General features: G+C 47.6%; 1 protein-coding gene across 1 annotated transcript in view; it reads right to left on the bottom strand.

Moving 5' to 3' along the window:
• Positions 1-26,302, bottom strand: part of LOC139053113 (neurotrypsin-like) — a gene marked incomplete at its 3' end in the record, with an annotated part of 124,175 nt that overhangs the window by 65,935 nt on the left and 31,938 nt on the right. The window contains exons 2-14 of the mRNA XM_070530270.1: positions 19,089-19,146; positions 17,978-18,157; positions 17,277-17,328; positions 13,838-13,969; positions 13,610-13,770; positions 13,240-13,422; positions 10,135-10,392; positions 9,650-9,777; positions 6,542-6,656; positions 6,385-6,448; positions 3,293-3,363; positions 2,956-3,044; positions 1,906-2,065 (exon numbers count right to left, since the gene is read on the bottom strand). Coding sequence (XP_070386371.1) covers positions 1,906-2,065; positions 2,956-3,044; positions 3,293-3,363; positions 6,385-6,448; positions 6,542-6,656; positions 9,650-9,777; positions 10,135-10,392; positions 13,240-13,422; positions 13,610-13,770; positions 13,838-13,969; positions 17,277-17,328; positions 17,978-18,157; positions 19,089-19,146 — 1,651 coding nt within the window. The remainder of the gene's footprint in view (positions 1-1,905; positions 2,066-2,955; positions 3,045-3,292; positions 3,364-6,384; positions 6,449-6,541; positions 6,657-9,649; positions 9,778-10,134; positions 10,393-13,239; positions 13,423-13,609; positions 13,771-13,837; positions 13,970-17,276; positions 17,329-17,977; positions 18,158-19,088; positions 19,147-26,302) is intronic.

The raw sequence follows: 26,302 nt of genomic DNA, 5'->3' as shown, positions 1-26,302 counted from the left end.
TTCATATATAAGCTCAGTTCTGAATGGAAAAAAAAAGAATTTACCCATAGAAACAATCCGTGTACTTATACGGCTACTAACACGTTCTTTTAAATCAATTTTCTTTTCGGCATTCTTTAATTGCAGCCCGTCGCGGCAGCTTCACGCGCATGCTCGCGCGAGCAAATGCCGCTGGCACGCTGCGAACCATAGACCTGAGGTATGAGGTATGAAATGGAGTATGAAATGGAGCATTTCATACCTGAGGTATGAAATGGAGTATATGCTTGCCTAGTGACATTCGACGTACGGTTGCAGTTATCATGTTTACCACACGGCGGTGCTAAAACTGCCTAATATCTTTATGTCAACACTAGCATGGAGCGCGCACACCGATTCTTGATCGAGCCACAATCGTAAAGTCGTCGAACCATATTCTGAATATTGCACATATAATCCCCCTGAGCATCTCGATCTGGATGTGTATGATAAGCAACTTCCATGACTGTACCTCGCAGCACTGCATGTGCGCGCTTTGAAACGCGGCACTTATGTTCGCGATCGTGTATCAACGCTCAGAAAACCACGGGACTTTAGACAAGCAGCGGCAAGGTGCTTGACATCGCGGAATTGTACCCGTGTTTACAATCTAATGAGAAGTTAGTGCTTCGGCATTCTTCCAGCAGCAAGTTCCCAGTGACACTTTAGCGCATTTTTTCTCCCGTCATTGGAACGTGCAGCTACATGAAAAAAAAAGCATACGTAACAGCTAAGATTTCCAACACGCGACAAGGTGCACACATCCCTCTCGCTTTTGGCGCACTCAACATCATCGTTGCCGCCGTTGCCGCCATCGTTTTCCGTATCGGCTGTCGGTTCGAACATGTACGGCGAAAATACAAGCTGTCCGAGACAGCGAGAACGTTCCATAACGCTTACAACTCAGCTATGAAGCCAGAACAGAACAGCGTGCTACGCTCTGAAACGGCGGCGCCGACCGGCGACTGCCGCCATTGACGTCACAGCTGCTCCGACCAATCACGGGCAACAGCGGCGTTCGCGCGATACCCTGAGGCGCTGGTGCGCGTTTTCATGAAAAAACAGCCGCTTGCGCTTGTTTCCGCCCTTTTTGAACGAGATATTCGTGTTCAGGGGACTCAAAACTGTAGAATGCCGCAGAGAACTCATTTTTTTCGAAAAGTGTTTCAGCTTCCCTTTAAGCCCTGTAGTTTTCAAGAATACTAGAAGCGACAACAGTTGTCGTACGTGTATGGGCGTTTTTTTATATGGTCCGACGTTGGTGCGCTCGGCAATCGTGTAGGTCACTTAAGCGGCAGAAATTTTGTTAGCATGGCCCCAATAACAGTATCGTGCTATTGTTTATTTCCAAGACCCATCGAGGCATGGGCCACCGCGCGAATGAATATAAGCCTCCAGAGGCGCACTCTAGTGCTTTAGTTACGCGGACTGCTAACAGCATTCTTGATACTATATCACGCGCAGCAAATGTCACATAACATGACAGCTGTTAAAGCATTGATGTAAATATTACAGACCGAAAGAGACATTGGTATTTGATGCTCTGACTCCATGGCCACCTCACGGGTCATGGAGAGTTGGAGCGCAGAGAAGGGGCGAGGTAGGGGAGAAGGACTCTCAGATAATCACGATGGCCGTCACTACGACTGTCAATATACAGATACTCGGGCATGCAGCTCAGTGGCCTGCGGGCGACTGCTCGCATGCCCCTTTGCTACCACCCTCTGCACGTTCCCCGAATCAACCCTTCACCCGTCCATGTCACCAAGCAATTTCGACGCCCCTGGGACAAGATGGACGCCAGAAAAACCGCTTGTGGTACATTGTCGACCAGACAGCGCCACGACGACCATCATGCACACGTGACATGCGCAGCATTCCACTTACCGGAGTGAGCACTGCTCTCGTAATAATCGAACCGGGGGTCGGCCACAAGCGAGCCCGTCTGTGCCACGTTGCGGTCGCTCAGTATACAGAGGCTACCGGATGCCATGTAGCTGAACGAATGGCAGGTGAACGCTGCTGTGTTGACGCACTTGGCCGCGCACTGGGGGCACAAAAGTGAAGGATAAGCACAGACAGAGACGTCGATCGCACTTCGAGTATCCAAGCGCTTTCTAGAGAGAGAACGCAGCGAAGGACACCGAGAGGTCACTGAAACGAATTTGAGGGCAGTGCCTTGCTATTTGAGAACCGAGCTGCTGCCTGCGGACAATATACATGCAGGGGTGAGTATTCAGAACACCATGAGGCATGTTTCGGCTGCAGCAAAAGTCCGGAGATGACTCAGCAAATCGTAATGGAATGCCAAGATATTCACCTGGCAAGACCCGTATAGGGAACGTCGACGTTCCAGAAGCGCTGGCATTCAAAGCTGACGGGAGCGTTAACTGGTTAGCGATCGAGATAAGCAAAAGACGTTTAGTGTACTGGTGGCAAAAAAAGCAGGGAAAAGCTAAAGCCGGGGTCGTTAAAAGTATAGGTATAGAGAGAGAAGGTTTTAATGAAAAGAATAGGAAGTAGAGACAGACGAAATGCTAGTGCAATATATACAGTAAAATCTGATTAGCTGAAGCATTCTAGGTGATTTGTCACTGCCTCGTTTCACTGGTGATTATCACATCGTATTGTTTTTTCTATTTTTCTTCTTCATGAATGCTAATCTCAAGTGGGTTAGCTTCAGCCTTAGAGATGTGAGAAACAATGGGAGTAATGTTGGCGTGAACGGCGAGGAGAGAGCAAGCGTGGTGCATGGGGACGCATGCAGGAGATACGCCACTCTCGGCTAACATTCAGTCAGCCAAAATATTAGCCGGAGATGTTAACCGGATGAATAGCAATAGGGAGCTCGAGTGCTTACTCATACTTTGTTACTAGGGTACAGCTTCCCTCGCTCGCCCAACTCAGGATAGTTTAATGAAGTAATGAAATATATACCTTTGTGACGCTCACAGAAAAATACCTTGCGGACTCGTAGCTACTCATTCTAGTCAGAGGCGTCCGCTGGAACATTTCGAGGAGACGATCTGAAAGAGTTCACACGTATGAATAGGACTACTGAACTGTTCATTGTCGTCTAACCGATTTTCGCGCTACGAAGCTGTACTTTATACAATCATACTTTAGCTGGACTTTCTCGGCGTCATGTTTCTTTCTTGTTAATTGTCATTATTTAGCATACATGTAATATTCAGTTACTCCATAAATTACAGTCCGCATGAGGCCGGCTGAAAGGTAAAAAAAAAAGAAAAAAAAGAAGGTATTCATGACTTACCGCAGTTCGCTTCGTCTCTTCCATTATGGCAGTCAATGTCGTCGTCACAGATCCACTCTTTTCGAATGCACCTACAACATAGAAAAGTACGGGCTATGTGGCCACTATGTGGCCAATTTTCATAATCCACGCTTGCTAACACCAGGGTGCCTTAGAATGTCTACTTATCTAAAAGCGATCCTTAAACACTTTTTATAACTCATGAATAAACCTGATTATTCGCTAAACAATGCTGTCAAGAACATCTGAACCTAATATTATTCCCTTATTCGCTGCAGGGTGCAATACAATGTTGCTGAAGATACCTCCTGGCCCTTCCTTTCTTGCCCCAAGATATCCGCACCAGTTTTCTTGTATATTCCTGCGCTATTGTAAACATGATGTCAATTGTCCACATTCAATTATATGTCAAGGGAGAGCAATATTATTATTGTTCGGGCGGTGTCACCATCTGGTGGCGGAGAAAGATACTACAGGAGGGGGCGGGGCGATGTGACTTAAAAATCTGTACAAACTTTAGGGCTTAAGACTCGCAACAATAATTTTCGCCAATCTTGTGCATTTTTTTATTATTATTGCGATGGCGATTGTACGAACGCTCGAGGCGCATTCATGTCGTCGGCGCTATCGGCGTCGTCGCGCTGTGCCGCTGACGGCGCATGCTCGGCTCGCGCGCGTAAGATTAGACAGTTTACAAAGACGCGGAGCGGCGCTCGGCCGCAAAAACGTTGAAGCGAAGCGGACGCGCCGTCAACGCTACGCTCACTCGCTGCCGGCCCGAGCGTTGTGCGCACGCCCACTATTAAGCACACCACAGCGTTTCTGCCAAGCTGCTGTGTGTATGCGCTGGTCTGAGCAGCAAACGTCAAGCTAACGTTATCTAACGTTTCACTGGGCGCCGACTAACGCCGAAGGTTTTCCGCCGGTCTCATACCAAGCGCTATCGAGGCGTGACGCCTGCAGCGCCATTGGCGGCGCCACATCCGCGTTGTGAGACGCCTGGTAGCTGGCAGGGTGCTGTTCCAAGTGCCCAGCAGGAGTTACCTTGCGTGCTGCGTTGCGCCAGCAAGTCGCACCCCCGTATAGTTAGAACACCGTCAGTGATGTTGTTCAAGCGCAACGCTAAACCTTGCTACTGCTGTCAATAGGGAGTTTTAGAATAGGGGCCCCAAACGTTTTGGGGCCCCAAAGAAATAGCGTCGAAGCCACTGCGCATGCGCAAGACGCAAACTGCGTTTGGGTTTTGCGTTGGGAACGCTATTTCATCGATTTAGCGGGAGCCCAAATAGCGGCCCCAAAAGTTTTGCGTCGGCAAACATGGCGGCACCCATCGAAGCGACGGCTCTAACCTAGCACAAAACTGGGTTCGATTCGTGGTAACGCGTGAAGTTCGCAAGCTAGGAGAAGTGACTGCGGTTATCGCTTTCTGTCAACTAGCGTGTGTTATGAAGATTGACTCATTAGACGCCGCTGATTTTGAATTCGATTGTGGATTTTATGGCTCGTAGGCCTAACATGGCTAAGCTTGGCTGGTGAAGGCTAGTAAAGTTGGTTTGCTCAAAACTAAGCGCAACTAACTGTTTGCTACTTACAGAATAACCTCTAAATTGTAATTAAACGCGAATACACGCAAGACAAAATTATTATTCCTCTCATAAAATGGTATATTTTATTTAATTATTTCTAATAGCATTTCTTTGACGCCGTAGTGGCGCTGTCAGCGCAAGACGCTATCCGCAAACGTAAAACCCTATTATAAAACTCTTCACTCCTACGTGTCCCAATGCTGACACCCGCAAAGCTCTTTGGGGCCCCAAACTATTGGGGCCCCTATTCTAAAACTCCCTAATGTTTCGTCCTTCGGCGATAGTGTCAAAGCATTTTCAATACTCTGCGCCTACTGCTTTCCTGTCAGGAACACTATGCGAGATAGATAGGTAGATAGATAGATAGATAGATAGATAGATAGATAGATAGATAGATAGATAGATAGATAGATAGATAGATAGATAGATAGATAGATAGATAGATAGATAGATAGATAGATAGAGGATAATTTTTCCGGTGTGCCTAAAGTCACCTACATGCTACTATGCAAGGATCAGGGGATGAGAGATTGAAAGGCCCGAAGAGAGAGAAGGCGGAAGAAAAGAAAAGCGCATGAAAAAAAAGGAATTGTTATTTACATGTGAAATATTGTTCACTATGTTACATTAAAAAAAGTCAGTTTTGCCCGAAAGGCGAAGCATCGATTGCGATAGGAAATTAGTAGACAGCTATACGGAGTAAGGATAGTAGTTTTATCGGCCGTATAAGCCTGCAAACATTTGCTTACTAACTAAACTAACAAGCATGGGGTCATGCACGCACAAGCCAACATGAACGCATCTCACTCGATGACTGCGGAAACTCGCGATCAGAACGCTGGAGCGAGGAAGTTCGGCATGAGCAGCGAGCCAATTGACCATCGTGCTACCTCTCGCTTCAACGCAAATTAAGCGGCGAGAACACAGAGCGCACGCGAATCTTTGAGTCCTTTGGGCACCTAGACTCTGTACTCATCGCAGTTCGCTTTTAAGAGTCCGCGCGGCCGCACCATACACAGCAGCCGCCGGAGTGAAACGCGCCCCGCCCTCTCCCTTCCCTCCCCCCATTGCCTCGCGAGCGACGACAGACGGCGCGCTTCCTCTCCGCTTGCCTCTCTTGCGTGCACGACATTCAGTTGCCATCGTCGGCTCACACTCGTACGCTTTCACTTGCACATACGGGATGCGGCGCACGGCGACGATATTATCGCCCTTGGACCTTATACGTAACACCACGACGACGGGGACGGCAGAAATGCACCTGGAGTGAGTGTCCATATAGTTGTTGGAATAATAAAGGAGACGTGAAAATGAAATTAGAAATTAGGTCAATTTACTGTGTAAAAAGAGCATTTCGCATACCGATAAATGCATGGCGCGCAGTGGTAAAGAAAGGAAATACCGGAAAAATGACGAAGATAGTTTTGTGGGAAAAAAATTTGCCCTAGAAGTTGTTCATTGTTTAAGGGGGGGGGGGGTAGGGAGGGCAAATTGGTCCGTACTTACTGGTCAGGGCTACACTGAAACTCGTTGTCAGCACATTTCATCAGCACGATGGCAACACTTGGACCTATTGGAAAATTAGGAAAAAAGGGTACCTAGTACAACGACAGCCGATTAACTCTTTCGCGCTGAATGACGAAGCTGTAGGGGCAATGCTTACTTTGAATTTTCGAGCATTCCGGAATATCGCAGTGTTCGTAGTCAGATTCGTTCACGAAACACCAAGGCGTATCGTCTCCGTCAGGAGAGCGGCAGTGGTTGTGCGCTCTCATTTCCTGAAACAAAGATTCAATGTTTTTCACACATGAGTCAGGATGTTCTCTGGGTATTATTAACTTGTTGAAACACTTATATGCTCTAAGCACCGCATGCCTTCAAAATTCGCCGAAAGGCACCCATTTCTACGGAGTTTGCTCCCTATTTTATGCGAAAAAAAAAGGGTGCACTGGCGTTTCAGCATTAGCAGAGCCGACATTTTGATCCGATCTGACAGTTATTGGTACAATATTTAACAAGCACTTGCCGATGACTGTGATACTCAGGAGCCACTACAACGCAAACAGATTGTGCGACTGCCCGTCTTCTCATAAATAAGTCGTTCACTTATGTAAAGGATGTTGCCAAACGGCGTGGACGCTGAGAGGTCATTTCCCTTCCTAGAATTGGGGGAGGTCGCCGTTTTCGGGCTTAGCCGAGAGTAAAGCCAGCCGGGCGCTTTGGTAACGAGTCGGGAGACGCTCTTTGACGGCAGATAGCCCGCGCCGACGCGTCGGGACATTTTAACCTGTCACGCGTGCAGGCAAAGCGTCGTTAGGGCGTCTATGGTCATGCCGGGGGGGTACAAAGCGGCAGCTTAAAACCCGAGGGATCGGTGACCCGACGCGCAGTCTCTTGAAAGGTAGGCTGGCGCCACCGAGACAAATCCAACGGTGCACTTAGCTTTGCGGGCCCGCCGGACGAGACGAACAATGCACAAGACGGCATTGCGAATCGGCGGGCGCACGTCGGCAGGGGTGTCCTTTGCGGCACGCAGTGCGCGATGGGATTAGTGAAAGCGCGAGGACGGGGCGACGCAGATGGCCGTTTCCCCGTAAGTGTTTTTCAAGGTGTCGGGAGACTTTTCCATGTATGTCGCGGAGGCGAAACGGTTGGGATGTTATTTGTTTATTTGTTGTTGGTGGTTACTTTCTCTCCCTCTATCTATCTGAATGTTCCGAGGAACGCAGGGAGAGGGTGAGAGAGAGAGTGCCCAATGAGTGACAGCCCAGTTGACCCAATCAGGTCACTGGGGTGTCGTGATTTGCCGTGAGGGGATTCGGGAGGGGCAACCGAAGGTTTAAAACCTGGCTCCCGACCTCTCACAGGGGTTCCGGGCGCAAGAAAGGTGCTCTGCACTTTCGGCTCTGCCGAGTTAAGGCGCCGGTCCCAGTGTAACCCAAGGGTCTTGACGTACGAACGGTGCTATGTACTATCGGCTATGTCGAGTTGATACGTCGGACCCACTGTAAATAGCTGTCAATGTATATAATGTGTACATAAAGTCTATTCTCCAAGTTCAACGTCTATGGCGTCCCATCTCTGATGGAAGAGGAGAAACGGCGACAGCTGAAGCAAAGTTTTCTCTACTAAGTAAGCTGGTTACGCCAGCTTGGAGGCACTCTGTGCCACGAAAGTAACAAGAGAAGGTAAAGAAAATTCACTACTTATATAACGATACTGCGCTAGGTTGGCCTTACACTTTATATTTTACGGCAACGACATGGATTATGGAATCTTCAAGCTGAGTAATTCAGATGGTATTCATTTAAACAATATACGATTTCTTAAAACAAACTACATTGTCCCGATGATTTTGAGCTTGTAGTGACGCAGTTTTTAAAACTCGAATTTTATGCCTGCCAAGACTGTTACAATGTTGCAGCAGGAGGAAGTGAATGTCTGCATTATTTACGTTTAATCATGGTCGTCAAACATTCCAAGCATTTTATAGCACTCTAGAACAGCGCGTACCCTATAGGTTTGGTCATTACTTATGACTACGCGGCTGTCTGTCAAGAGGACGAAGATCGAGAGTGCCTGGGTGTCGTTTCAACTTAGAAAACCGATGTTGTGGAAACATCCGAGGCAACAGGCAAAGCCACGACCTCCCGGAGCTCACAGCTATGCTCTTTAGTAGCCAGAGAGGCTCAAGAGCACCGCTACATTATTGAAAGCTACAGTCACATATGAACTAACAAGCCGCCCACATCGGCTCTTATATTTCAGCAAGAAAGAAGAACCAAGTGCCGATGTAGTTCCGACATATGACCAAGAATTACTGCATGCAAGCACACGAGTATAGTATCCAAATCAAGTGAGTGCCGGCACTGGCCAGGCATTCCTCGAAAGTGGGCAATGAGCCAGGCGCGAATGGTCGTTAAAAGGCAATTAAATCCATTCGCAAGAACAATTTTGGACACATCAACACCCACTAGTGGTAAAGCCACCCACCAGGCTGCACTTAATAGAACAAAAGGGGAAGAATAACAGGAGCCTGGTATTCCTTTTCCAGGAATACCGACGCAGTTACCGCGAGGAACACAAACGCTACATAGACGGGTGGCAACAAGAAATCCGATGACTGCGGCGCATTGAAAATATCTCTTTCAGAGCGATAACCCCAAAGAGGCATCGCGCCAGAACAAACCGCCAACAAGTTGTGAGGAAACATGGGACGTTGGCTTACCTGAGATTCGAGACAATCTGTGAGTGCATAATGAAAAAAAAAGTTTAACACAAATTCAAACAATAGCCACTGGACCATTATATTTAACGCCACTCAATCAAATGCAGCAGACATCTCGTTTTTGTGGCTTAAGCTCAGACGAATGCAAAACTGTACCGCCGCCTCCATGATTATCTACGGTATATGGGAGGATACCAGCAACCAAGGTTGGCTGAACTAAGACTAAGGCTAAACCAACACTAAGCTCCACTTGTGTCCCCAGCTATAGATTTCTCTTTCTATTAGATACGAAACATCACTCACTGGTACTAGGGGGCAGCGCTGGGCTTTCTTGTGACACTTTCTGTGAAGTTTTCTACTGGACTGCACTTTTCTCACGTTGCAAAGGCGTTAAGAAATTTATTTCTGGTGTAATGGCGTCACAGAAAGGAAACCAAGACGGAAGAAGTAGACATGGTGAAGACAAGCGTTGTTTATATCGATACTCATATCAGCCCAACTTTCAGTACTTCGGAATAGAGGCAGCGATAGCGGGCCACTCACTTGGTACGATTGTGGATAGTGTCTGCTCATAAAATGGCCATTGCGAGGATCTTCCCAGCGCATACAAGGCTTGCCAGTTTCCGTAACGTTCGCTGAGCCAAAGTATAAGCCGCCAGTTTTGCGACAACCTAGAACAAATCGATAAAAAGACTTAACGCAGTTTAGCAAGAATGAACGCGTGAGGGGAAAGAGTGTATGACGTTTATTTAGACGAAAGCTTTCAAAACTTACTGATGAAAATTTACGGCTCCTGCTGTTCTTGTGCCATACTTCCCTCGCACTGACCTTCATTGGCTTAAACCGAAACTCACGAAAATTTATTTGGCAAATACTTTTTTTTGTGTGTATGTTCACAAATCTTAAGCGAGGACGCTGAGCCCTGGTTATAAAGAAAAAAAGCACAAGGGGCTTTGTCCTGAGAAATGTTCCTCTAATCCATCCCCCTCACCTTCGTGTAATTGTGTTGCCAGGTTTGGGCCACTCACCTATGGGAAAGGCTGCTTTCTCGCATATAAAAGGCAGCCTCTCTGAGCAGTGGACGGTGTTCCACCTGTGGCGGGCGTCGTCGAGCAGCGCTCCGCGGGAGCTTTCTTGGAAGACTCTTTCCAGAATGAGGCACTCTGGTGCTGGGGGAATTGCACCGCGGAATTTCCATGGCCGGCCTGCTGTCAGCGCTTGCTTTGTTGCCTCCCACATCCAGACGCCGTTGACTCGAACGCCATCAGTGTGCCAGCGGTCGAGTCCTCCAAGCAATAAAGATTGTAACATGGGTTGACTGGCGAACTCAAATGAACCAGTTGCTTGGACTGCATGTATAGTTAGCACACGTCTTTCACGAAAGACTCTGGCACAGAGTTTAATGCAAAGTGTGTAACATGACAAGAGTAGCGCCACTAGAACGTAGCCGGTCGCAATAGCACTCGTCATGTGCTCTTGTACCTTCATGTTACCGCCTTTCTAGCGCGAGTGTCTTACGTCAAATGGTTTAAAGGAGTACTGACACAAAAATTTGAAGTCGAGATAACTTGTGAGATCGATTTAGTTGGTCACACACACATCATCTATAAAATATCAGCGGCGAATATCGCTTAGAACATATTTAAAATCAATTTTAAAGTACGTGCGCGCAGCCAACCGCAATACAGAACACCTCGCGACATTGGCATCACGCGGGATTGTAATTACCCAGAAAACACTAAGTCATGTGGCTACGTCACGAATTTTCGTTGGCTGCCATGCGGCTTACATGTGCTCTTCTCCTCTGTTGTTGCTTGTTCTAGCTGTTGTAGTGGGACGCTGCAACTGCAGTTTTTGTCGTGTCCATCGGGATATTTTCACAGCGTTCAACGCCGATTTGTTGTGTCTTACCATTGATCGTGGCCGTTGCGAGGGTTTTGTTGAGGTTCATCCTCGCCATCGCCGGCCGCAATATCCGAGTCGCTAAGCGATTGGCCACGTCTAAAGCGCGAGAAACATGGTGCGATTTTCCGTGCGATCTGTCGTACGGCGCCTCGTGTGCGACTTGCCGCATGCGGCCAATCGGGACGCATGGTACAAATGAGCGAGCGGCGGGTAGCTCTGCCCAGAACCGGCGCCCCTGCGTGGAAGTTCGGAATGCTGCGTAACTTCGAACAGAAAATGAAAGCAACCGTATTTGCGCAGCTATGTTGTTTGAAACAAACGATGACAATATAAACACGTCTGTGCGAGCACTGTAGACGTGTTTCCGCAAGGCCGCGTTAGCAGTATCGGATCCGTTGACAGCCGCCGATAGCCAGGAGCCGGCAGGCATAGCTCGCTGGGCCATCCAATCCAACACCGGTTGCGCTTGTGACACGATCGCTTGCAGTTCGTATAACGAAGCGCCTATGTTAGTCGGCACAACGTGTACACAGTTAAGCCACGCTTAAATTGCAGCACATTTGATTTCATTGGTGCCGACAGGAGCGAACGAGCATGCCAGGCGAGCTTGCGATCGCTGGGAGACGATGTAGGCCTAGCTAGCCGGCCGTCTTTCCGAGGCCGAGGGCACTTGCGATGCGTCCGCAGCTCGTAATAAAGCGCCTAAATTCGTCAGCACAATCAATGCCTGAACATTTATGTTTCTCTTAAGTGAAAATGCGGTTAGTTTTCCCGGTGCCGTTAGTAGCGACGAGTAAACACGCCAGTCAGGCGAGCCGCTTCGTATACAGACGATTGCTGGCGCGTCTGCGCTTACCGCGTCCGAGTAGAAATCACACCAACGATTTACTGTTTCGCACAACGTTTTATAACTCGCACTCTTTCGAGGTCACTTTATTATAGAAGTTATTTCGTGTCAGAAACAAATTGCAGCCGATTTATGTACCGCCGTCAGCGGCGAAAGGAGCCTGCGTTTCGGCCAGGTAGAATAAAAAGAAAAAGAAAAAAAAAAACACATGATCAGGGCGGGCCATGACGTTCACGCTACCGGCGCTGTCATTGGCTGTGGTCGTCCGACCGATGCGGCCGTCGCACGACGATATTCAGCAAGTTGGTCGTGCACGCTGGCTGCGCATCAGAGCATACGTCATGGATTTTTGCGAACACGTGACCACTTTGTTTACATTCCCGTTTCTCCCGTCGCGTTGCAATCTGGAATCGAACCTTCGACTGGTCGCTACAAAAAAGACTGCAAATAATTAGCTTTCGCACTCTGAAGTAAATGAGGTTTCGTGCCGTGCTTACTGGGTCATTAACTACTGATTAAAGCAGAAAAAACCACGTGCATTTTTTTGTGTGTGTCAGTACTCCTTTAACTATGTCGTCGGCATCACCAGTTGACAACGCGCACTGTTAGGAACGGCCTGCACAGGTGCTGACATGCAAAGTTTTCTCAGCCAGCTGCAGCTGCGAGCGTGGCGAGCTTCCCCGACGCGACCATGGAAGCCTTCTCCACCTGCCCCGGTGACTCGTTTTGTAGGGACGACGATGTGCCGCGTCATCATCCCCTCGGAGCAGCTAGGACTAAACGCGGTCGGCGGACCAAGCATTGTTCGTGGATTCGCCGTGACCGCTGTTTGAAGCAGGGGAGCCCTTGGAAGATATTTTGCGCGGCCCTCTCACAGAGCTTAGAAGTCATGGACGGACGCGGTGGCCATTGTCTGCGGGGTCAACACTGGCATGAAGAAGTGCCTGCCCGGGCCAAGCCCTGTGTCTCCAAGAACCCACTCACCTCGGCGTAGTCAGGAAAGCCTGTGTGGAAGTGTGTGCAACCCTCCCCCTAAAAGGCAGGTCGGCTACGATGTCGTTGGACGCTACGAATTGGCGGTGAACTGCCGTTTTTCCCTCACCTAGGGATCTAGGGAGGACACTGTTTATAAGAAGCTGTTGTGCGGCTGCTGAGTGTGCTTTCTCTCGCAGTTATGGTAGACTGATGAACTGCAACGTCCTTATGCAGATACTGTAAATAAACCCATATTCCTCGTTCTCGATGAGAAGCAGTCCTTTCCTTGAACAACGTCCTCAGTGTGGATAAGTTGGACGACGGCATGGGCCAGCAACCATTTACTTCATGCCCGACTCGAAACCTTACAGTACGCGCTTTCGGAACACGTGCTTTAGCAGCTTACCTTTGTGGAGGGCCAGCAGCAATTCGGATACGAAGTTCCTCTTGACATTAGAATTGATGCTGAGAAGCTGAGAGCCTCTTGATTTGCAGAAGAACTTGGCTTCCGCGTGCGACAGGCTCGGTGTCCCTATCACAAGGTGACACATGCCCTGGAAGGGATGCTCTCCCGGATCGCAGGCGGACGCTGCGAGAAGGATGCGCCTCGTGGTGTCAACTTCAGGAGCAATGACCCTGCGTCTCTTAAATTTTATTATTTAGCGTCGAGGGCGTGTTTTAGGTAGACCAGTCAGTCATATAGCAAAGCCGGCTGCCCTACACACATTGTTAAATGATCTTACTAGTTTATTGTTATTATTAAACGAACGTCTTACCGGAATCGCGGTGGCATGAAATCCTTATTCGACGCGTGCTGGTGCACAGAGTTCGATGAACGGCGCATTGTGTCATCTTGTTCACCTCCTTTGGACAGTCCACGTCGAATCCATGTCGAGCCGTGAACCAGGGATATTTTCTTTGTGTGTATTCTCCGCCTCTTGGGGAAAATATTGAAAATGTAGTGACAAACTGTAGAGCCCCGCTACTCTCGAGATGAAGCTCACCTGGTGAAGCCCATTTCGGAGCACGCCATTGCTGTCAGTCGTTGGTTCCAAGCGTCACCACAGAGCGACTGCCACTTCCCAGTGATTTTCATTTCAAGGAAGCCTTCGTGTGGCAGCCTTCCACCACGAAGGCTGCAAACGGAAGTTTGTTAAAAAATAGCTGCATCGCGAGTTCAAAGTTAAAAAAAAATTTCTTCTATCATCATGATAATTGTGTACGATACGATAGTGGGCAGGGACGCTTTTGAACGTGACAGGGAACCGATTTGCTTAGTATATTGATTTAATTTGATTTGAAAAAGTTCTGATCGCACTTGCATTAATAAGCTGCTTATTTAAAATACTACATGTTTTGATACCAGTGAAATGAAAATTACTGGTTAATAAATTTACAGGATTCTTTTTTTTCTTTTTTTATTCAACTGAGACACGACGAAAGGCGCTTTTAAAGGGACCCTGAAACGCTTTTGACGATTTTCTACAAACGTACTGAGTCGTTAGAGTAGGTCCTTCTGATCATTAATTGACACATCTAAGTGCTCTGCGTAAAGCGTGCAATATAGTATAGGGTTTTAAAAATGCACATCGCTGCCGGTCGCAGCGCACTGCTCGGCGGAATTTTAAGCCGCCCCACTCATATGACGTCAGTGGGGCGAGCTATCCGATTGGCTGACCAGGGCGCGTGATCGATAATTTTTCCAACTTTATGGTAAAGAAATGATCTTCGTAATAGTTGGAATGTTCGTTAATTTGTTTTTATAAAAAGAAAGTAGCATAAAGACAATGCACAAGAAAAATTTTTCAGTACACTTAAGCACTTCCGGCACACAGGAAGTGTCCTCTGCTTGTGTTACAACGTACTCCATTTTGACGAGAGCTCCGCCGTCAGAGTTGGTCTCAGTCTTTTCGCGAGCACTATGATTCGACTTTGTTGCCTTGTGGACTGCAAACGTAGCGACTGGCAATATGTCAAGCTGCGACATCGTGTCCCTCTGCAAGGCAGCGTACGAGCGAACTGGCTGCTGCGCATCGGACTGCCGCTATCCGATCGGCGCCAGGATTTGCGCGTTTGTGGCCGTCACTTTACACCGGAAGATTACTAACGCAATAGCGTTTCGCGAGTCCCGTATGGGCAAACGTAAGCGCAAGGGGACAGGGTCTGGCCACTTGACTGTGCCGTAACGGGACGAGACGAGATGAGCAGAAGGGCAAATGTGAATGGTCTGCACGGTGCAGCCACCTGGTGGCATAGAGCTCAACCATACACAGTAGCAGCAACGAAGCGTATTCTTCTTTGCTGCTGGTGCGTATTTTTCGAAGGAGTATAATCATCAACACGTTGTTTTTATAAATGTTTAAAATGTTTTACACTTGGTTAGAGCAATATTAGCGCTTTGTTTGGCTGGTTAAGCGCTGCGCCAACAAGTGTCTGGACCGTGCAGACCGATCAGGCCGCTCACGTACGTCTACGCTAAAGTTCCTTCATCAGCTTGAGTTTATTACTCCAGTCATTTGCCGAAATGACCGGCTTGCCTGTGGTTAACGGAATACCAGACACGTTCGGCGCTACGACAGAATGCTCGCAACGCACGCTGCTTCGATAGCTCTCGCTTGGGGTCGACAGCCAAGCGGCTAGCGGAGAGGTTTCGCGTGGGCGGGGGCGGGTTCCAAAACCACCGGAAGTGGACGATGTGACGTCGCATCGTGACGCAGGACCAGTGAAGGCGGAGCTTAGCCCCGCTCGTTCGGCGAACGAGTTGAGGAGGAAAAGCATGGGTGGGGAGGAGGGTAACTTCTAATCGCTTGTGGCTCCATTAATACGTAACGCTTCACTTAAATTGTGGTGCGAATGTTCTACTTAAGCTGTACCCTACGCGTCTACAAAATTTGTCCGAACCGTTTCAGGGGCCCTTTGAGGAGTGATTCATTGGGCGCGGACTCTCATTAGGTGGTTTTATTGCGTTATTCCCATACCTTTGTCGCTCAGACGGATTCATGTAGAGTTGTTAAGATTTGCACAGAAGCTCACAACTCGCTTCTGTGCATCGTTTCAGGCTTTATGCTTCGGTTGATCTTGACGAGTGCTCCTAATGTAGCTCCGAAAATGAGAATTGACGCCAGCGATCCACATTCATAAATATTACGTGTGAAACTTTTTGTCAGTCGCCTCTAGTTCAGCCATTCAGGTTGGAAGCAAATTACTTGGCGTTTCTGATTTTCTTTTCGGATATAATTTAGCCAACATGAAGAGAGAGAGAGAGAGAGAGAAGAAAGGGGGAAGGCAGGGAGGTTAACCAGATGTAAAGATCCACTTTGCTACGCTACGCTGGGGAGAGAGGGGAGGAGGAGGTAAAGTGATACCAAAGTAGAGATAAAGAAAGAAAGGAGCACAGACATACAATCACAGTCGGTCACTGTCACCGCATACCGTCACCGCAAAGCACAGTACTACCTGCAGCACTGTAAACATCTGTTCAGGCTACAGCTGCTTCTCCAATTCTGTTGTCCTTAAAAACTGCAACAGTGCCCTCGTCGCCCTCCGCTGCGATGGCCTTGTGATGTCGGCTTTCTAAAATAAATTCCTCTGTTAGAGGTTTTTGGTGAAAGCGCGCTATCACGATTGCGAGCGATCGTCTCTGTAAATTGTAGCCAGGACAGTCACAGAGAAGGTATTGAAGAGTTTCCTCCCTACCACAGTCATCACACGAGGCGTCGTCGGCCCATCCGATTCGGAATGCAAAAGACTTAGTGAAGGCCACCTCTGGCCATATTCGACAAAGCAGGGTAGCTTCGCGACGGCAGAGTCCAGCTGGAATGCAAAGGCGTAGAGAGGAGTCTACAATCTTAAGCAAATGTACACTTTTTAGGGTGTATATTTGCCACACAACAATATTCGTCATCTGTCTTGATTGCGTTTCCTTCCTTGAAAACACTGCGCTCGCTTCTTTCTTGTCGAGAATGCTCTGCCATGCTGATAACGTGACTTGCAAGTGCCGGGCTCGCCGGGACTTCCAAGTCAGATGACTGATGACGTTTATTGTTATGTGGCAAAAGGGTCTAATTTTGCTTAAGAGTGTAGGTTGTGCAGCGAGTTGTTTTGAAAACTTTCGGCGTACTACGAGGAGACTTCATACAAGCTGCAGCAGCAAATATCTGTTCGAATTCTGTGTCCCGGTTTTTGAGCAAGCACCGGCGGCAATTTACGTCACCGAAAAGTAACATTGAGGAACAGGATGCAACGCTGCATAAACATATGGCCTTCTCGCTGAAGAGTAATCGTACAAATTGTCGTTCTCTTGCCAGGATGATGAGTACTAACTTAGCATCAGGTTCCAAGTTTCAATTTTTGAGTTTATTTCTGGAAGGTTAATACAAATTGTGTGCAAACGCTGTATGTTACGAAAAGAGTGAGGGGTGTTTCATTAACTTTTGTACTCACCGTATGGTATGATTTGAAGTGGCCAAGCTAGGACTTGGCGTAGGTGGGTGAGCTGTATGAGCAAAGCAAGTGTCAACATATGAGAGAGAGAGAGAGAGGAAGAAGGAAAGGCAGGGAAAGGTCAGCATACGATACTTTGTATCGTGCTGGGCAGCTATGCTAACCCCGTCGCGAACCATACCCTGCTTGAACAACAACGTCACAAATATTTTTCTTGAAAATTCTCGCCTCCAGCTTTAAGTATCGAGAACCCAGGACCCCCCCCCCCCAAAAAAAATAAAGTTAACGACGCACATGTGTGGCCGAGGCCCACGCTCTCTACATCGTCTCAGAGCGCTCGGCTTTGATTTGAGAACGCGTTCTATGCATAACGGAGCTGCCATACATATGAAAAACACCCGAATACGTTGCACGAGAGAAGGCACATACGAGCAGCACCGCAATTACATGCCTAGATTGCGCGCCCGTCACCTGAAATTTCACTGGTAAACGAGCCTCGTGGTTGCAGTTACGTCCTTGTATTTTCTTGCATTTGCCTCATATAGCTTAATTCTCTCTGCTCCGCATTTATTTTTTACACCTTCCACCTTAAATAACGACGACAGCTTGCGTGGGTTACACCCATTCGACGAAATTCTTTATTTTATGTGTAATCCCTGCAATAATTGTATTGGTGAGTCACAAAGTATATTTTTCATTACCGTCTGTGGTGTGACCACCGTTGGGCTTTATGAATAGACGAGAAGTCTGCTGGAGCGACTTGGCAACCTTGGCGTGCCTGGGACCAAACCACTGCGCGAACCACGAAGACCAGCTAACCGCGAGCACATCGAGACGACGTGAAATGGCCAGCGGATGGGGATGCCGGCTTATAGCGAGGTCTGTTCATTGTGAGCCCGTCAGTTTCAGCAGTGGCAAGATAGCAGATGAGCCAACGAAAAAAAAAGAAAAAAGAAGAAAGAAAAAGATTAGAAATGGCCACGGTATTCAAGTGCAAGAGGCGGAAATGGAGACAAACTGGCCAAGGCAAATTGCGACATGGAAAGTAAAAATGAATAGTGGCTCTGTTAGAGCACTGGTTCATCGGAGAGCACGCGTAAAGCTTTTTGGTAGCCGTCGATTGCACCCTTTTCTCATGCTTTTGTTGCCTCTTAAATAATTAATTCCCATCTGAGTGAATGCTCCGTGAGAGTGCGGAAGAGGATGACCATGTTATAAGGGAGTTTAAGGTTTTGCGCAGTCAAAGCTAGAGGACGTAAACTGTCCGGTGCACAAATGAACGCAAGAAGATCTATACATAAGAACACAAACGGAATACAAAAGAACGCAAGGTGTAGAGAGAATCTGGGGTTTTAGATGCCAAAACCACGATATGATTATAAGGCATGCCTTAGTGGGGGACTCCGGAATATTTTTGGACACGTGGGCTTTTTTAACGTGCACCCAATGCACGGCACACGGACGTTCTTGCCTCCATCGAAATGCAGCCGCCGCGGCCGGGATTTGATCCCGTGACCTCGTGCTTAGCAACGTAACGGCAAAGCCGCTAAGCAAACGCGGTAGGTGGAACGCAAGGTGTGCTTGGGGCTTTGGGTACGCAAAGAAGCTTGGGTGTGCTTAGACTCCCTAATATCCATGAATAAGTAATTTTTAGTGGCATAAAATATCATGCAAGTTCGGCATCGAGAAAAACATATCAACGTCGCAAATTCTGCTGTGAGCACCCCAGAAGATTGTTCCGGAAACTGAGTGAATTTTTCGCAGAAGCCAACAGCACGGTTTTCATGCACCAGACCCAATTTCTATACATACCACTTCGGCGTGGATGGTTGAAAGGAGAAGTTGATTGGTTTCTCCATCCGTCACAGTCCTGAAATTTATTGATTGAAACATGCACAACAATAATTAGCTGGGACAATATGAGATTCAATTCAGTTTTACGTGTTGAAAAGTCGAAGATGGCAGAGAATAATGGTGGCGATATCATCTCGCAAGAAAAAAAAAAACGCTCGCTCACAAATGAAAAATTAAATAAAGAAACATTCTAATAAATGAACATATGCGAATGCATGTGCAACAAAGTTTCGCGAGCGCAAGTCGACAATGACGACTCCAGTAAAGTTCACTCGCAATACCGAAATAAACATTTCACAGCTTCACAAACACCTCTAAGAATTCTCTCGACGAATGCGTATCAGACACTTTTTCGCAGACACACCAGACACCGGGACGACATCACTTAGAGCCCAATCCACTTGGACTCCCGAACCAGAACAAGCCATAGAAATAGACATATACCTTAAAACTGTGACTAAAGGAATTATAAGCCAATCCAATACATCTAAGCGACCTAAAAACATAACTGCGTTGGAGAGTCATATAATTTCAAATCTTAGTTGCCGGAATGACATTGTTATTAAGGAAGCAGATAATGGGGGAAGTATAGTTATTTGGCCAGTAGAAAAATACAAGCACGAGGCTTACAGACAACTAAACAAGCCAGAACATTACCGCAAGCTAGATAACGATCCGACATTGTCCTACACAGTGACAATTACCAACAGGCTGAAATCACTTTTGGCTGATGAATTGATAACACCGTCAGAATACAAATTTCTTAAACCAAGAAACAAAACTGCCGGGCGTTTTTACCTCCTTCCAAAAATTCATAAATTCCATCCGCTGAACTATACACTGCTGTTATCCCAGGCCGCCCGATAGAATCAAACAACAACACCCCGAGCGAGAGCACCTCCATTGCTTAACCACTATCTTGGTGACTTGCCAAAAGCACTTCCGTCATTTGTACAAGATACATACCACCTGCTGAGTATTATAGAGGACATTAACACTAAAGGCACACTACCTCACAGCACAATTCTCGCAACACTAGACGTCATGGCGCTGTACACCAACATTCCAATCCCTTATGGTTTATCTTCGATAAAAAAAACCCAGTCTAAACACAATGCACAACACTCTACTGAAGTCTACTTGTCTCTCCTTGAATAGGTTCTAACGCATAACTACTTCGAATTTCAGGAGAGTTACTACCTACAGATACATGGTACAAGCATGGGTACGCCTTTTGCACAACCTACGCGAACATATTTATGGGGATTCTAGAAACAGATTTCCTATCGCGCTGCACAGCCGAGCTCCACACATCCCTACGATACATAGACGACATATTCATAATATGGGGACATGGTCAAGACAGGCTAGATAAATATGTAGCTTTTCTAAACTATTTTCACCCAACAATAAAATTCACATCAGAATCCTCAACTTAGCGCATAATCTTTCTGGACACAACAATGTACATTGGCAATGGGGAGCTAAAGACAACGCTGCATAGGAAACCTTTCGGCAAACCACAGTACCTAGAATATACCAGCCACCATCCCAGACATCGCAAACAAGGCATCTTTAAAGGCCAAGCCACACGACTACATTGCATTTGCGTTGAAAACCAAGACTACATAGATAGATTCGATCACCTTAAAGAAACCCTATCAAACAGGAACCACCCAAACAGTGACCTTCAAACAGCTTACACCGCGGCAACCAAACTTGATCGAGCCGAGGCCCTCAAGCCCCACCCGTGGATCACAAGAACAACGCCTCTTCTTACTACTAAATTCTCAAACGGACTCCCAGACGTGAATAACATCCTCAGTAAATACTACCCAATTTTCACAAGCAACCAGAAACTTAATAAGATTTTTCCCGACCGTCCCAGAGTAGCCGACAGACGCAACACTAATTTTAAAGATGTTCTTGTGCACGCCAAACTAAAGACAAAGAGGAAGTTGGGAACCAGTCCCTGTGGCCGCCCCTGGTGCTCTACATGGGGGAGACTGGACAACAATTTCATACAAGACTCAATGGTCACCACGCGGACACAAAACACAATTTGCCTAAAGCAGTAGCCAGCCACTTTAATGAACATGGTCATATATTTGACAAAGCAAGGCTCTGTATACTACAAATAAACTTCCTTTCCCCTCGCGAAAGGAAATGTACGGAATCATACCTCATACACAAGTTTAATTAGCTACACCCGATGGGAATTAATTTGGCACGTGGCAACTTAGAATCGTTAAAGGCGGTAACTTAAATCTGAAATTCACATATCATCAACGAAGACACAAAATACAATATGCCACAAGCTAACTTTAATTCTTAACCTCACCTACTCTTCCATTTCGAAAATTTCTTCCTGCCTACTGCTCAATTTAATATACTCTTTCAGGTTTTTACGTTTATATCAACTGTAGGACAGCCTTCTACCATGTACACTTGCCCCCGCCCGCTTCTGCGCACGTCACCCTTCTATTTGTTATTATGGTTTCGGTTCCCCCCCTCCTCCTTTTTTATTTTTTTATTTATTTTTTGAAACACCCTCACCAACACATTCCGAAGTCAATATGCATTTTTCGGCGCCTCAAGCCAGGGTGTCGCCATTTCTGGATGACGCCGTAACGACACCTAGGTTGAGCGACTGGGGCAATGCCCCTTGAAAGACCGTGCCGCTGCCTTTCAGTCACCCAATACATATAGCACCGCAGACTCCTCCTCGCGATCTTAACCACTTCAAAATTACTCGACATATTGCTGCTATGCTACTCAAGTCACTCTTTCAACTCATATTTTTATTATATTTTTTCCTGTCTTTAGGCTTACTCGCGCACTTACCGCCTGACCGGCTCTTCTAATGCCACAAGAACATGCCGCCAACGACACCCATGAATGCGTCCTAACCTCTCGCCTTCCCAACGTGCCCACAGGCCCCCGTCTTTCTTGAATTTTTTTGTCGTTCTTGTTCTTTCTCTCCTTTTTTTTGTCTGGGTGTCGCCCTGCTTTTTTTCCTCGGATTTTCTTTCTTTTTTCCCCGCGTTCCCACACTCCCGCTCTTGTCCCCTCGTCTTGGGAATGCAGCTCACAGACGTCGGACGGCAGCGCTCGTTAACTCTGAAGTCTCTCCTTTTGAAACCAGCCGCTAGCGACAACACCCGCACGTGACGTCACTGCCCTAACCCTTTGAAACTAACTTGCTGAGGATGACGGGGCCGCCTTTGACGAAGATAGGTCCTCCTATCGAAACGTTGGCCAGCCTTTCTGAGGCACCTTATCCCTGTTTACAAACTTTATACGACAGTGTGCTATTCCTTCTGTCAGCCCCTTTCTTGATTTTGGACCTGTGAGCCAGGTGACTCATTGCAAATTCGACAGAGAGAGAGAGAGAGAGAGAGAGAGAGAGAGAGAAAGAGGAAGGACAGGAAATGCAGGGAGGTCAACCAGACGAGCACCCGGTTTACTACCCTACATTGGGGGTGGGGGAAAAGGGAATAGAAAGTGGCAAAGAGGGAAAGAGTGAGCACTGAGTGCGCGTGGGAGGGATGCACAGGGCCACCATAAACGGTCTCTTAAGCCGGTGCAGTTCAAGTAGTGTACTAGTGCACGAGTCGCTTTTCGTGCCAGCGACGGGTGTGGCTACGGTCCGAGTATCTTTGACTCGGAGACGGGTCTTGAGTCTAATCTGTTTAAAGTTATCCTCAGAGAGAGAGGGTTTCTGTAACTCGTAACTTCTGGCCGCGTGCAAGTCACCACGGGAGACATATTGAACTTGATCTAGACCAATCTTCAGCTGGCAGGAGTGATGTAGGGGGTGGCGGATGATTATTATGCCATGGCGCCAACCGGAGTAGGGTCATATCTAGAAGAAAAGCCTGCTCCTTTTGGCATCACTGGCCACTAGCGAATTACATTTCTGGAAGTTCTCTTAGTGACGTGTTTTACTATGAGAACTTCGACTTTTGTATTTGGTAAAAATGACTGATGGGATTACTCGTTGTACTTACAGGCCTATGCGAAAATGAAAATTTAACTAAAGTGAAGGTGAAACAAATCAGGGGTAGTATTCAGAGAGATTTTGGTTCGTAAGAGCTCTTTGCCATTGGCCGGTCACTACTGACAATGGTATGTCCAATGCTGCAGTTGGCTGGTATCTCTTCTTAAGGACAGTTCTGGCCTAAAATCGTTTTTGTCGATACGGGCCCAGATGGCAATTCTGTAACGTCGTATAATTGCGCTTTGCTGCGAAGTAGGCGTACTAGATGGGGCAAGGGGAGGGGGGCGGCGGAGGGTTCGGATATGCAGGAAAAGGATGACTGGAGAGGGAGAGGTCATAAGGGAAAGGCAGGGAAGTTAACGAAAATGAGCCCAGTAAGCTACCCTGAAGCGTGCATTGCACAGTTCATGACAAGAGAGAGAGAGACAGAGAGAGAAAGGGAAAGGAAAGACAGGGAGGTTAACCAGAGATTAACTCCGGTTGGCTACTCTGTACTGAGGGAAGGGCAAAAAGATGCGATAGGTGAGAGAGAGAAGGTGAAAAAAATTAAAAAAAGAAATAAAAACCTACACACACACACGCACGTACGCACACACTGCTTCTGCGGGCACTGTCACACAGCCCGCAGAGGCGTTCCTAGTGTTACGCAGTGTCACCGCACAATCCTACATCACACAGTGCACAGTCATATTTTGTCAGACAGTCCTGTGATTTTTAAGTACCGCCGCAGCGCCTTCATACCGGATCGCGCTGATATTCGCGTAGGCCAGTTTGCAAGGATCTTGTTTTCTCTCACTGGGCGCTTGTGCAGTTTGTCTAGGGTGGCTGAGAGGACTGCTCTTTGCTGGTTCAAATGAGAGCACTGACAAAGAAGGTGCGCGATTGTTTCATTGTATCCGCAGAAGTCACAAAGTGGGCTCTTGGCCATTCCAATAATAAAAGCATAGGCATTTGAAAATGCTACTCCAAGCATAGACGGACTAGAAGGGTGCAGTCACGTCGTGGAAGGCCGGGCGGAATACGGAGCTGTAAATTACGGTCCAGGGTATGAAGGCGTGCACTTGTGAACTCGGTTGAATTCCATTTAGCTAATGTCAAGTCACGCGCAAGTGAGGAAAGTTTTTTCGCACCATCGGCTCTCGATAGAGGAATGGCAACACAGTTCACGCTGTCATGGGCAGATCCGGCAGCTGCGTCTGCTCGATCATTGCCATGTATGCCACAGTGACTAGGCAACTACTGACATATTATATCGTGGCCTTCGTCAACTATGCGATGGTGTACTTCTCTGATCTCTGCGACGAGCTGCTCATGTGATCCATGGCGCAGTGCTGAGAGTACACTCTGTAGGGCTGCCTTGGAATCACAGGAGACTGACCATGCATGGGGTCGTTCCTCCTGAATGAAATGAAGAGCCGCACGCAGGGCTACCAGTTCAGCAGCTGTCATTGATGATACATGTGACGTTTTTAGCTGTATTGGGACGGATCTTGTTGGTATTACCACAGCAGCAGCTGAACTTGTAGGTGTGACTGAGCCACCGATGTAAACGTGTACGCGGCCACTGTGGACGTCATGTCAAAGTTCTAAAGTGGCGTGCTTAAGGGCAAACGATGGCATGTTAGCTTTCTTCATGATTCCTGGGATGGTGAGGCGGATTTCAGGTCTGTGCAGGCACCATAAAGGTGGGGATGGTCTTGCTGCAGGCATGTAGTTCGATGGCAGTGAGGTACGATTGGCATCAATTAAACGACTGAAAGTTGCGTGTGGCCTTTCTGCGTGTAGAGCGGCAAGATGGTGAGAAGGTAGTCGGGCAACGTGCCGAATATGCGCTCTGAGAACGTCGGTTGCCAAGTACGTTGATATCGGGTGATCTCGAGCTATGACGATCGTTGCCACTGTAGACGCACACCTCGGAAGACCGAGACACGTCTTTAGGGCTTGAGTTTGTAGTCTCTGGAGTACACGCAGGTTTGTTTTGCAGGTGTTACCAAGCACAAGGAAGCTGTATCTTGCGAAGCCGAGGAACAAGGCTTTATAAAGCTGAAGCATTGATCGCACCGATGTGCTCCATGACTTCCCGCCAAGAAATTTGAGGAGATGTATTATTGTCATTAACCTCTTCTTTAGGTATGAAACGTGCGGGCTCCATCATAGGTCGCGATGGATAATTATCCCTAAAAATCGGTGTTTCCTTGCATTTGCAACTGCTTCCCCATTGACACTTACAGAATAACGCTTCATTGCCTTCCGAGTGAATGTAACAACGCAGCATTTCTCTGAAGACAGCTCTAAGTTCTGTCTTCGCAAGTACAGTGATGTTCACGGCGCTGCTTTTTGTAGTCGTGCTCGTAGCTGCAGTCGTGTTACAGCAGACGCCCAAATGCAGATGTCGTCGGCATAGATGGATATTTGAACTGTGTTGTGCAAGCATCTGACTAGGCCAATGAGCACTAAGTTGAATAGCGTCGGGCTACCAACCGTGTTTGCTCAGTGGCTATGGTGTTGGGCTGCTGAGCACGAAGTCGCCGGACTGAGTCCCGACCACGGCGGTCAAATTGCGATGGGGGTGAAATGCGAAAACACCCGTGTACTTAGATTTATGTGCACGTTAAAGAACCTCAGGGGGTCCAAATTTCCGGATTCTTCCACTACGGCGTGTCTCATAATCAGAAAGTGGTTTTGGCACGTAAAACCCCATATATAGTAATAATAGCGTCTGGCACAACACTCCGCCTTGCGGTACTCCACGGAACGTTTGGTGTTGAATCATGGCGCCATCCTCGGTCATCACGAAATGCCTGTCGGTCAAATAACTGCACAGCCACTGAAAAGTGCGGCCACCGATTCCGGCTTCAATCAGAGGCACTATAATGGCATAATGTCCATATATCATAGGCGCCTTTTATGACAAGGAATAATGCCGCAGTGATTCGTTTGAGACGTTTTTGATGTTGAGCAAACGTGACCAAATCGTTGACATTATCTATGGATGAGCGCCCACGCCGGAAGCCAGCCATAGCATCTGGGTACACGGTGTAATTTTTCAGGTACCATTCCAGGCGCGTCAAAATCATTCTTTCCATTATTTTCCCTATGCGACTGGCCAGAGTGATGGGGCGGTACGATGAGAAATCTAACGGTGATTTACCAGGTTTGAGAAGTGGAACCA

Source organism: Dermacentor albipictus, unplaced genomic scaffold, assembly GCF_038994185.2.
Source record: "Dermacentor albipictus isolate Rhodes 1998 colony unplaced genomic scaffold, USDA_Dalb.pri_finalv2 scaffold_73, whole genome shotgun sequence".
In the NCBI taxonomy this organism is placed as follows: Eukaryota; Metazoa; Arthropoda; class Arachnida; order Ixodida; family Ixodidae; genus Dermacentor; species Dermacentor albipictus.
Note: the sequence above shows the minus strand (reverse complement) of the source record. Positions and strands in the feature narration are given on the sequence as shown.